We start from the raw sequence: 12797 nt of genomic DNA, 5'->3' as shown, positions 1-12797 counted from the left end.
CAAACTAAAATAATATTTAGTGTAGTAAACTACGCTGTCGAAGACGAACCTTGTGAAACCGTCACTCAACTAATCGACCTTTTAAACATCGCCTTCGGATCTGCGAAAACGATTGACCAATACCGCGGAGAGCTCAGCACAGTATATCTCAAACCGAACGAACACATGCTAGACTACATAAGTCGCGTTAAAGACCTCCGTTCCGCTATCCTCGACGCAGAACCGACGTAGATGAGCTTACCGCGCGCTCTTTTTGCGATGGCCTTCCGCTACAATATAGGTTACAGATGGACAGGCGCCTCTACATCTTCCCCTTCGAGGCTTTTGCAAAAGCCAAGGCCCTCGCGAAACGAGAAGAGCTAGACAGAGAGCGATACAAAACTCAAGACCGCCGTCAACCAGATAGGCCGCGAAACGAATACGCTCAACGCCCAATTACCACAATGCACCACCGCGCGATGGAAACCGCTCTAGAAGTTACCTCGCGAACGCTCCTCCCCGTGGCGCATATGTAAGACACGCTATTTCTCGAGAACCGGAAGGACGACGTGACAATAACGAGCGCAGATCCCCTAACGCGAATTCAAACGCGAACGTCGCCCCTCCTCGCGATAGTCAGCCCACTAAACTGTGCCGGTATTGCAAACACCCAGGGCATGAGATCGACGAATGCCGGAAAAGACAGTATAACAACTCACGTCAAGAGCAGGGAAACTTCCCTCGCCCCTCGAGGCCAGCGGACGAACCTCGAGCGAGAACCTCTCGGGAAGCAGTCCGTCCGATAAGAACGATAGTCGCGGAACAGCAGGAAGAAGCACAAGGATCACAATGCTAAGTCCCGACGACTTCTCCCACGCACCCACTGTATCTATATGCGCAGATGGCTTATCGCAAGAAACAATCTTTATGATAGACACTGGAGCCGCGCCGAACCTTGTTAAGCAAAGCAAAATACACCCCGAGACAAATATTGATTCAAATACTATCATATTCCTTAGTGGAATAACGAAAAGTAAAATTAAAACTCTCGGGTCGACCGACGTCGAATATTTAGGTCACAAGATTAAGTTGCACGTTGTCCGAGACGACTTTCCCATCTCACAGGGCGGAATCCTAGGATCCGACTTTTTACGCAACGCGACTAAAATAGATTACCTAAAACATTGCGTCGTATGGCAAGGATCGCCAATTGCCTTTGTCAACAATGAAACCGTAACGATCTCGGCAAGGTCGAGCACCGTTCTCCCACTCCGCGTAAAAAACCCTAACGTACGCGTAGGTTATGTACAGCGGACGCAAACGACAAAATCTACTTAGGAGATGCAGTCGTTACCAACCGTGAAGGAAAGGCGTATATAAGCGCGATAAACACGGGCGAAGAAGATTGTAAAATTACCTTACCGAGCATTGAGCTCCACGAGGTTGAAATATATTCTACATCCGGTCTTCAAAACCTTACTAACTCAAATTCCATATCCTGTTCTTCACAGAGTCATAAAAGCACACACTCTTCCGGATACCCATCCTTTGTCTAAACATCGTAAAAGTTTAGAGAGCGATATCTCGTCCCTAGGGCACGAAACGATCACTCCTAAACAAACAAGACATGTCGCAACATTAAACGGGAGCAGCGTACAATCCCGTAACGAAGAAATACAGTCTTTGCTGCGGCTCGAACACTTAAACGAGGAAGAGACGGAACACGTCCATAACCTTATAAATAATCAGGACGATCTGTTCCACCTTCCGTCCGATAAACTGCATTCCACTGACACTGTTTCACACACTATCCCGACGACTGACGATCTTCCGGTCCATACCAAACAATATAGATTTCCGCCTATACACAAGGAGGAGATTAACAAACAAATACAAGGCTTAATAGAAAACGTTATACAGCCGTCAGCTTCACCTTACAACTCCCCCTTGTGGATAGTGCCAAAGAAATCCGACTCCAAAGGTAATAAGCGCTGGCGGATGGTAATAGACTATCGCGCCCTGAACGAAAAGACAATCGGCGACGCCTATCCCCTACCTAACATTGTGGAAATACTCGATCAACTAGGCAGCGCTAAATATTTCAGCGTGTTTGATCTCGCATCCGGATTTCACCAAATACCGATGCATGAGTCTCACGCGCTAAAAACCGCATTTTCAACGCCGCACGGGCATTACGAGTTTAAATGCATGCCGTTCGGACTAAAGAACGCACCCGCGACGTTCCAAAGACTCATGGACCAGGTATTGACCGGACTACAAGGAGTAGAGTTATTTGTATACCTAGACGATATCGTACTATACGCGAGCTCTTTACAAGAGCACAACATTAAATTCAATAAATTAGCCGAAAGGTTGCGAGGAGCGAACCTCAAACTCCAGCCGGACAAATGCGAATTCCTGAGAAAAGAGGTCGGCTATTTAGGCCACTTAATTAGTAGTGAAGGAGGAAAACCAGACCCTTTCAAAATAATCGCAGTCAAAGAATTCCCCAGACTGCGAAGAATATAAAACTAAATATAGGTACGGACGCCGTGTGCCTAGATGAGGCTACAACGGAGAGGGAAATTTGCGCTACACTGTCCAAGATAGGCAAATGTAGACCGGATGACCTCAAAGTCGGGCCTATAAAATTCGTCTCACGGACAATGGGCACCGTCTGGATCCGATGCCCGGTTGCACCCGCCCAAAAGATCCTGGAAACCCGAAGAATCCAGTTCGGGTGGGTGCATGCGACAATGGAGCTGCTCAAGGACAGGCCCCTTCAATGCTTTAAATGCATGAACAAGGGGCATGTCCAAGAGCACTGTACGAGTGACAAAGACAGACGAAAAGCCTGCTACAACTGTGGCACGGAGGAGCACTTTGCGAGAGATTGCAAGTGTCCCTCAAAGTGCATGCTTTGTGAGGAGGCCGGGGTTCCTTCGAACCATCGAATGAGGAGTGCACTATGCACCCCTCCCAAGAAGAGGAGCCCAGGAAACAAGGGTGCCGGAAGCTCTCAAAACACCCGGCAAGGAGAAGGTAGGAGAGGGAGTCAACCCGGCGACTCCCAAGGAAACGCAGAAGCCCCTGGAGCAGCGGAAGCCACGTCCGGAAAGAACGGCGGCCGCTGCAGTAACAGGGGCACCAGCGAAGATGGAGGGAGCCAAACCACAGCGGCCCGAGAAGGTAACCCAGTCTCCAGCGACTGAGGAACCAACTCGGGCCACAGGCCATGGAGGTCGTCGAGGAGGAGATCGACAAGACATGTTAACATGGCTGTCAATCTCCTCCAGGCCAACCTAAACCATGCCCGTGCAGCCCAGGACCTGTTTGTACAGACCTTAATGGGCGGCGGGTGTGGTTTGGGAATAGCTGCGGAGCCGTACAGGCTGCCCGATAATGACCCTTGTTAGGCCACTAACGACGAGGGCTCCGTAGTCATAACTTGGAGGATGGAGACGAATTCCCCACCATACCGTAAGATAGGCGATGGATGGGGATGCGTCATGGTAAAATGGGGCCCATCTCGGTAATGGGATGTTACATCACCCCCAGTCTGAGGGCTGCCCAGTTTGAGCAGGTGCTGGACGGACTAGAAGTCGCTGTGCGATCACAGTCCGGCCGCCCTGTTATCGTGGCCGGGGACTTCAATGCCAAGTCGGCATTATGGAGTTCCCGGCGCAACGATTCGAGGAGCAGACTCTTGGAGACGTGGGCAGCGGCACTCGGCCTGTTTATCCAAAATACAGGCACGAAAAGCACATGTATTCGTCCGCAGGGGGAGTCCATTGTGGATCTCACATGGGCAAACCCCCCTGCGATGAATAGAATCAGGGCGTGGCGGGTGACAGATCACGAGACCCTCTCGGATCATTTATATATAATGATGAGGGTCAACATCACCCGCCAAGGGGTGCTTAGCCGCGTCCAGGGGAAGGAGGGAGCAGAGACTCCTAAGAGGTGGGCCCTCAAAAAGCTCGACACAGACGGGCTGATGGCCGCAGTCGCCTCAGCGACCTGGCCAGGCACATAAATGCCAGGAGACATTGATGGCCGGGTCACATGGCTCGGGGACATGATGACGAGAGCATGCGATGCCTCCATGCCCCGGGCCAAAGCGAAGCCGCGCCGAGCGGCATACTGGTGGAGCGAAGAAATCGCCGAGCAAAGACAGATAACTGCCAGAGCTCGGCGTCGCTTCACCAGACTTCGGCGGCGCGGCGACGATGAGGCGACAGTTGAGGCGTACGAGGATTATAAACTCCACCGTAACGCCCTCAGCGCGGCAATCAGGAAGGCCAAGGCCAGGGCGTGGGACGAGCATCTGCTCATGCTGAACTCGGACCCATGGGGGCGTCCATACAGAACAGTCATGAACAAAATGCGAAGGGCGCCCTCCGTGACGGAATCCCTGGACCCCCGGGACCTTGAGGAGAAGCTTGACAAGCTCTTCCCCACCATCGCCCGGGCTCCTTTCGAACGGGAGGAGCGGGCGGGGTGGGAGGACGAGCTAAAGGTCACGGAGGCAGAGATGGTCGGGATTGTAAAAAGACTCAGGTCTCGGGGCAATAAGGCCCCGGGACCGGATGGAATTCACGGGTCTGGGTTCTGGCCTTGGACGATCCGTCTGTATCGAGCTACGTTAGGCAGCTCTTTACCGACTGCCTAAAAGAGGGGAGCTTCCCTCCAGTCTGGGAGAGGGCCAAAGTGGTCCTCATCCCAAAAGGGAGCGGTGCAGCGGGACTTCCTCCCGCTTACAGACCGATATGCCTGCTTGACGAGGTGGGGAAACTACTCGAAAGAGTGGTAGCAAACCGCCTCGTCGAACACCTGTCCCGGGATGGGCCAGACCTTCACGAGGACCAATACGGATTCCGCGAGAGAAGATCGACAATTGATGCGATCAAGCGCGACAATTGTCCGATCTCTTGCGGAGTCTGAAATGGAAGAGGGCAGGGTGGCCATGGCGGTGTCGCTAGACATCGTCAATGCATTTAACACCCTGCCCTGGAATCAAGTGGGGATCGCGATGGAAAGGCATTGCGTCCCCGCGTACCTCGTGAGGGTAATAAAGAGTTACTTCCGGGATAGAAGACTGGAGTATCGCAATAGAGACGGACTCCAGTGCGGGAGGGAGATGTCCTGCGGGGTCCCACAGGGGTCAGTGTTAGGCCCCCTGCTGTGGGACCTCGCGTTTGACAATGTGCTTCGCACCGCTCTCCCCCCCGGCTGCAGTATCGTCTGTTATGCAGACGACACGTTAGTGCTGGTCGGGGGAGCAGACTGGAGGGAAGCAAAGATGAGGACGGAGCTGGCGGTTGCATGCGTTGTCCGTAGCATCCATGGCATGGGTCTAAAAGTAGCGCCTCACAAAACGGAGGCGCTATACCTACACTCTCAAGGAGAGCCACCGGCGACCCATGTCATGGTGGATGACACCCCCGTCCAAGTAACGACCCGAATGAATACCTGGGTCTAATCCTGGACGGAAAATGGACTTTCATAGATCACTTCGATCAGTTGGGCCCAAAAGTGGAGAGAGTGGCGGCAGCTCTAAGTCGCCTACTCCCTAACTTGGGAGGGCCCGACGGTCGAGTGCGTCGGATGTATGCGGGAATCGTTAATGCGGTAGCCCTATACGGAGCACCCATGGGCAGAGGCTGCGAATACCACCCGAAAGATCAAGAACGCACTGCGACGTATACAGCGGCGCGTAGCGATCAGGGTAATTCGCGGCTACAGAACGGTCTCGCACGCGGCGGCCACGACTCTGGCCGGGCTCCCGCTGATGGAGCAGGTCGCGGGGATGTACGAAGAAACGTACATCCAGACGCGGGAGCTCCAGAGGCGGAATGTCAAGTTAACGGCTAGAGTCAAAGGCATCATGAGGGTCCAGGCCCGACGACGTCTCCTGGAAAGGTGGAGGGAATATCTTGCCAATATTCCCGAGACCAACTCAGGGAGAAGAGTCGTCGGCGCCGTGCGTCCAGTATTAGAAGAGTGGGTGGAAAGGACGCACGGCGAGGTGTCATACCGTCTTGCGCAGATAATAATGGGGCATGGATCCTTCGCTGACTTTCTGTGCAAGATCGGTAAGGAGCGGACGACCCACTGCCACCACTGTTGGGATGAGTTGGACACCGCGCAACACATATTGGCCCATTGTTTGGCATGGGCCGATGAGCGCGGTGTCCTTACGGCGGCGGTGGGTGAGACCTCTCACTGTCGGTCATCATTCCAAAGATGATTGACAGTGAAGAGGCTTGGAAGGCGGTCTCCTCCTTCTGCGAAACAGTAATGTTGCAGAAGGAGGAGGCAGAAAGGGAGCGCGAACGCGCCCCACGAAGTGACGGGAGCAGTGGCGACGACGGAGACGGGCGAGTACCTACGCCTCGCAGGTTGCGACCCCGTCGCCGAAACCCGCGGCACCCGCCGAGGCCGGGAGAGAGAAGGAGACCGAGGAGGGGGGGAACAGAGGAGGCGATTATAGCCGAACCTGAATCCTCTCCTCGGAAATAGGCCTCACGGGAAGGAGCAAACGAGTGGTCCTCTAGAACAGGAGGACCACCTGTGCAACGTGCGGCAAGCTCTACCCCCCTGTGTGAAGGAGGTAGTCCACTACTAGGACTACCTCAGTAAACCCACACAGGGAGAGGGGGATCAGGCTTCGGGCGGGAAATCCGAATCTGGTCCCGTCCTTCATGGGGATATAGTTGTATCCAGGGGGGCGCGGTGCGGAAGTGTGGCCCTTCCGCACCGCAAACTGTCGGGAAGACAAGTCCCTCGCCAAGTCAACATGGCGAGGGACAGGGAGTCGCAGTAACCAAACGCAGTGACTCCCATGGGATAGTCAGGCGGGGGTTTCCCGGAAGTAGTGCAATCGCCAGATTCCCGGGAAACCCCTACAACGCCCGAGCTGGCCACCGTATGGGTTTTAGTGCGGTAAGCTTGGGCCCCCTAGCCGAACTATTCGTGGCTCGGTTAAGGGGAGCAAGCAGTCCCACATAACCCATGCTTCTTTCCCGAGGGGCATGGGTATCCATAAAGGATTTCCTTCACGTTAAAAAAAAAAAAAAAAATGGTACGGACGCCGCGTTGTGCATTGTTACTTCAAATTAAGCACAAGCGAAAAGTCTAATTGGGTAATTTCAGTAAAGCACCTTCTCGTAATCGGCGAGTTGCCTACTGGAATAACGTGTTCCGTGTGTAATTTAAACAGACTGACACAAACTCGCGATCCACACCACCACTGTCTCATGTGTCAAATCGCGTATCTAAAGTATCTCGACGGAGAAGAAACTCCCTACACGAATAGTGACGGCAATACAGTAGTGACCGTTTTCCACGCGATTAACAATTCGTTCGACAGGTATCCAGAATACCTTTGACTAAACAACGCAAATTCGTGTTTCCTACTCACTCTCGTATCTATCCGCTCTCGATGCGTGACCATACATTCGGATAGCCTCCGTCGCGGGCAATCCCCGGAAGTAAATCTCCGAAAAGCGACGTTGTCTTGCGCAATAGTCCGAGTACGTTGTTCGCGAAAATATACTCCGCGAATTATACCCCGCGACTCCGCGCGGACGTAACAAGGGACGCGTTGCATTTGTATTCTATGATTTTGAAACGCGGCAAGATGAGACGTTTAAAGTTACGCCAAACGTGAAAAAATATGTTCTGATCATTTGCGTGGTACAACAAAAATTTGCGAAGCGTGCGCGGAGGAAAACGAAATGTTTGTGCGTTGTCGTTGATGTATGCGCGATTTTGTGTTTCGTCATAATCCTGTGAAACAATTTGTTGAATTTGCAACGCGAACGACAAAATGTTTCAAACAAATTATTTGCATAGCTCATAAAGCGATCGACGCTTAATTAATTTTGAAATATATTATTGAAAATCGAATTAATCTAAAGTCGAAAGTAATTTTAAATGGTGTTATAGCCCGAACTATAACCAGTAATTATTAGAAATTAGAATTTACTGAATATCAGTAGTAATACTATGCCGATTCTAACTCAGGGGCAATGAGGGGGGGTGAGGGGCGAGGGGAACCCAGGGCGCGGGAAATGACGTCACGCGGGGAGGGGGGAATGACGTCACGCGGGGAGGGGGAATGACGTCACGCGGGAGGGGGAGGCGTCCGCGGGGAGGGGGAAGCGTCTGCGATTTTAGGGTCCGCGAGGGGTCCGCGGGGAGGGGGAGGCGTCCGCGAGGTTAGGGTCCGCGAGGGGGCCGCGGGGAGGGGGAAGCGTCTGCGATTTTAGGGTCCGCGAGGGGTCCGCGGGGAGGGGGAGGCGTCCGCGAGGTTAGGGTCCGCGAGAGGCCCGCGGGGAGGGGAGCGTCCGCGAGGTTAGGGTCCGCGAGGGGTCCGCGGGGAGGGGAGCGTCCGCGATTTTATGGTCCGGGAGGGGTCCGCGGGGAGGGGAGCGTCCGCGATTTTAGGTGACGGGTCCGCGAGGGGTCTGCGGGGAGAGGGGAATCCGCGAAAGACCGCATGAAACTTTTTGGGTAAGGGGTCCGCGGGGAGAGAGGAATGCGAAGGATAGCGCGAGGCGAACGCGAGAGAGAGATGTCGCGAGAGAGACGTTCGCGAAAGAGAGATAGCGGTAGCGAGATGATGTGGCGATTGAGAGCGCAAGGTGTTGCAGCGAGGCGTATATGCAAGAGCGAGAGAGATAGCGCGAGATGACGAGAGGTAGCGAGATGACGCGAAGGAGAGCGCGAGAGCTGATGCAGCGAAGGAGAGCGCGAGGTGCACGCGAGAGAGATATCACAAGAGCGAGAGAGAGATGTTGCGAGACGATGCGGCGATGGAGAGCGCGAGAGCTGATGCAGCGAAGGAGAGCGCGAGAGGCGGACGCGAGAGAGAATTTTTTAAATATTTTTTTTTAATTAATATTTTTAGGATGAGGAAGGGGAGAGGACCTATTCTAAAATAAATACATTTTTTTTTAATATTTAAAATAATTTTTATTATATAACTAAGAACTTACTTAATTTTCTTTGATTGTCTCTATTTACATTTTATTACTTTGATGATTTAGATTTATATATTTATAATTTAACCACCACATCGTTTATCAATTAAGTAAGTTCTTTTGTAATTTCAGTTTTATTTTATTCTTTATATGCGTTTTAAATGTAAAAATTACTTGTCAATCCTTTGTTATAGTGTTTTTCACTTGATAAGGACCACAACCAAATGGTCGAAACGTTGTGAATATAATTGAATAAACTTTTGCTAGTTACGTCGAATTTAAGTCTACCAAAAGATAATATTATTTCAATATTAATTTATTCAAAAAAAGGGTGTGGCGAATCATTGTGATGATTTGACCACCAATTAAATATTTTAAATACATTTTCTAAAGCACAATTTTTTACATGTTTATCGCAACGTAGGCTATAGGTAGTATCTAAGTTGTTTAATGCAGGAATATCTTCATAGTTTGCATCCAAGGTCTCAATAATGAAACCGTTTCTCGCATCGTCCATTATATTGGTCAACCATTCTCGCTTTTCATGGCCTTTTACGTACACAAGAGAGGATGTCTCTTCTTCTTCTTGTATCATACCAGCGATAGCTGTTGTAATCAAACGCTGAGCCATGCAGTAGGGAACGCTTCCATCTTCCCATTGCAATCCATGATGATTTCGAGTCAACCATGAAGCTTGACGTCTCTCCGATTTTATGAGCGCACCCCATGGTACGGGGCATGTGAAGAAATAATGTGAAACAACGAATCCTCTTCTCAGAATCGCCGCTTCCTTCACGATAAATCGTTTATTGAGAATAAATCCTTGCAGATCCACAAACGTCGGTACAACCATTTTGTTGCAAGAATGTTGGACGACTGATGCAGATTGTTAAAAATCTCAATCATTTATATTACATCGGAGGAGGGGATAATTGCTGATTATGTAATTTTACGAACTACGTTGGACAAAGGACAATATTCAACAACACGATCATGCAAGATGAGACAATATGCTGTAATATTTGCCGGTACATCTTCCTTACATTCAAACTCTATTCTCACGGTAGAATTTTTAACAGAATCATTTTGTCGCGAACAATCAATAACTGCGAGAGGACCGCAATGTAGAAATTTCGCGATAGTTAGTACATTCTCAATATCACACCCGTAATAAGATTTGCGAAAACGAGAGTACATATCAAACAAGAGGGCGAATCTATTTTTTTCAAAATCTAAATTTAAATCATCATAGGGATAAGATTCAGAGTTTAGATACAGCTTTACGTTGGCTAATTTACAATGATCGAATACAGTAACATCTTTTGTCATAATATTTTTTCCAGTTTGCAGTGCAAAGATCACATATCGCGGCTTTTCCAGCTGAGAAGCAGTTTTCACAGTCCATGAATGCTTGGTTGTACTATGTAGCAGAGGAAATTCGTATAGATCACAAGCGCGAAAACTCATGTTTAAGAATTGCCCGCTTTCCAATACTCGTAGCAAGGACAGTTTATTAACCTCATTCAATAGTACATGAGGCATACGCCATTGTATCTTGAGTAATTCAATAGCAGCTTCAGTTTTTAAATCGGATTTTTTTTTATGCAAAGAATAATATTATAAAATCGTAAATCCCCTTACTGATCTTGATCATTGAATAAATCTCACCATTTATCTACATTTCCCTTCAATCAGAAATTTATATAAATTTAAAATCATACTATATTATCGTATGCAATTAATTACAATTGCGATTTAGTGCGATTATTTATATTTATAATAAAAAATGGAAAAATGTTTATATTTGTTTTATTTGAATATAAATGCATAACGAGAAGACTAGAGGAGACCGGGGCTAGTAGGCTCAGTTCAATGATCAATGTGAAATCGCTCAGTTCAAAGATATTATAAAATACCTCTTTTGTTATAAAATATATTTTTTTTGTTTTGAACACGCGTTTAGATTGGTCATCACTAATTAAATAAAAATATATTATATAACTAATTTTTATCAGATCTATATTGATGTTTTATTTCTTCTAATATAACAATATTGATATGTGTGCAATTGAAAACTATTAAAATCATCAAAAAAGCCCGATCGCTAAGAGTTAATAAATTATATAATTTTTTCCGTGATTCACGTATATGGCACCACTGTGCGACATCTCTCTCGCGCTATCTCTCCTCACGCTCTCTCTCTCTCTCTCTCTCTCTCTCTCTCTCTTTTAAGCATTCTCATGGTCCTTTCCGCAGGTATAAACAAAACAGCGTATGGCGTATAGCATTACGGTGAGCGCTGATGTCCTACCGCTCGAATTTATAAACAGATATTTATTACTACGATTTATCTGATGGGGCTGAAGCTTATGGAGAGAGGGTCTGTCTCTGCGATGTTCATCACAAAGTTTAAAGCAGTCGCTGAACTAAGTATCGCTAAGTGTCATCGAGCTAAGTTATTAAGTGCAGTGCAAAATGCCTTTTGGATCGGGAGACATTTTGGGCTCAAATTTTTTTTTAACAAGAATATCCTTAGGACTTCATGAAATAATAGACATAATATCTTGGAAGACCCACCTGCTAGAAAATTTATTGAGGACTCTGTTCCTTATATTCACAATGCCGGTAAGTTTTTATTATTATATAATAAATTTGTTTATTAATATTATCTACCAAATTTGTCGATTTTCAGAAAATAACCGAGGAATCCATCCAAATCGGTGGATACCTTAATCATCGGCATATAGAACAAGTACGAAATTATCGGTGGTGCGATCGGCGGGAATTGGCCGAGCTATGGGACGACGCGGAGGGGATCGTGGAATGGGCACAGGATTACTAGTGAGATGACGTCTTCTGCCTCAGAAAATTGTTCGGCGAGGAATCATATCCTCCCGAACCTGTCAGGGAGGAATTATGGGTCTAGTGAGTATCTCTTTTTAATTTTAAATATTATTAAAATAATAAAATAATTAATAAAAATTTTAAATTTTTTAAGTTGTTTTTATATCGCTAGTACAATAATCAAAGGGGTAGTTGTAAATTAATCGACCAAACTAGCCAAAATTTGTTTATTTAATAGAAGTTACATCGCTTCGACCATATGGTTGTGGTCCTTTTCAAGTATAAACTGAAATAATAATTAATTTAAAAAAAACGGTTTGAATACAAAAAACAGTAATATACATAAATGGATTTGCTATAAAATTTTGAGTACATACGTTCTTATTGAAACACTTCACAAATTTAAGTTAAAACAAATCATTAACATCTTGTTGAATTTTAAAGAGAGAGAAACATTGTATCAGTATGAAACTTTGTCAGTGACTGAAATATAAAAATAGGAAACCAAGCTAAACGACCTTTATTATTTTGTCATAGATTTTATTTAAGCTATCTGTGTCCTTTTGTAGGTTGATTGTATTATTGAATTTTTTAATATACAACATTTCCGCGATTTCTCTCTTTTTCACATATTTCTCATTATATAATATATTAGGTTTTGTCCAAATCAAATTCATGTCCGAATTCCAATTTATGTTTACTTATAACGGAATGATTGGTTTCATGCAATTTTATATTGTTAAAATGCTCTTTCACTCGAGTACGTAAGCGCCTTTTTGTTTGGCCGATATATGACGCATTACAGTTTTTGCAATCTAATTTATATACATTAGTTCTCTGATCATTATGTAAACTATCTTTACCACGTTTAATCAATGTATTTAGCTTTTTTTTGATTATTTTATAGACGTTGAAGCCCATGCCACGCATAACACGACATAGATCATAACTCACATCTTTAGCATATGGCAATAAAAGATAAATATG

General features: G+C 47.1%; 2 protein-coding genes across 2 annotated transcripts; both read left to right on the top strand.

Annotated features, from left to right (window-relative positions):
• Positions 1 to 3496: 3496 nt before the first annotated feature.
• LOC145946922 (uncharacterized) lies at positions 3497 to 4015 on the top strand. Its single transcript, XM_083056674.1, has one exon. The coding sequence runs from the start codon at positions 3497 to 3499 to the stop codon at positions 4013 to 4015; it is 519 nt and encodes a 172-aa protein (XP_082912800.1).
• An 807-nt stretch (positions 4016 to 4822) lies between these two features.
• Positions 4823 to 7370, top strand: LOC145946921 (uncharacterized). The gene is made up of 3 exons (XM_083056673.1): positions 4823 to 5431; positions 5615 to 6191; positions 7135 to 7370. The coding sequence occupies exons 1-3, from the start codon at positions 4823 to 4825 to the stop codon at positions 7368 to 7370; spliced, it is 1422 nt and encodes a 473-aa protein (XP_082912799.1).
• The last annotated feature ends 5427 nt before the right edge of the window (positions 7371 to 12797 follow it).

This window comes from Prenolepis imparis, unplaced genomic scaffold (assembly GCF_030444845.1).
Source record: "Prenolepis imparis isolate NDT839.2.m4 unplaced genomic scaffold, iyPreImpa1.0 SCAF_28, whole genome shotgun sequence".
Classification (NCBI taxonomy): domain Eukaryota; kingdom Metazoa; phylum Arthropoda; class Insecta; order Hymenoptera; family Formicidae; genus Prenolepis; species Prenolepis imparis.
Note: the sequence above shows the minus strand (reverse complement) of the source record. Positions and strands in the feature narration are given on the sequence as shown.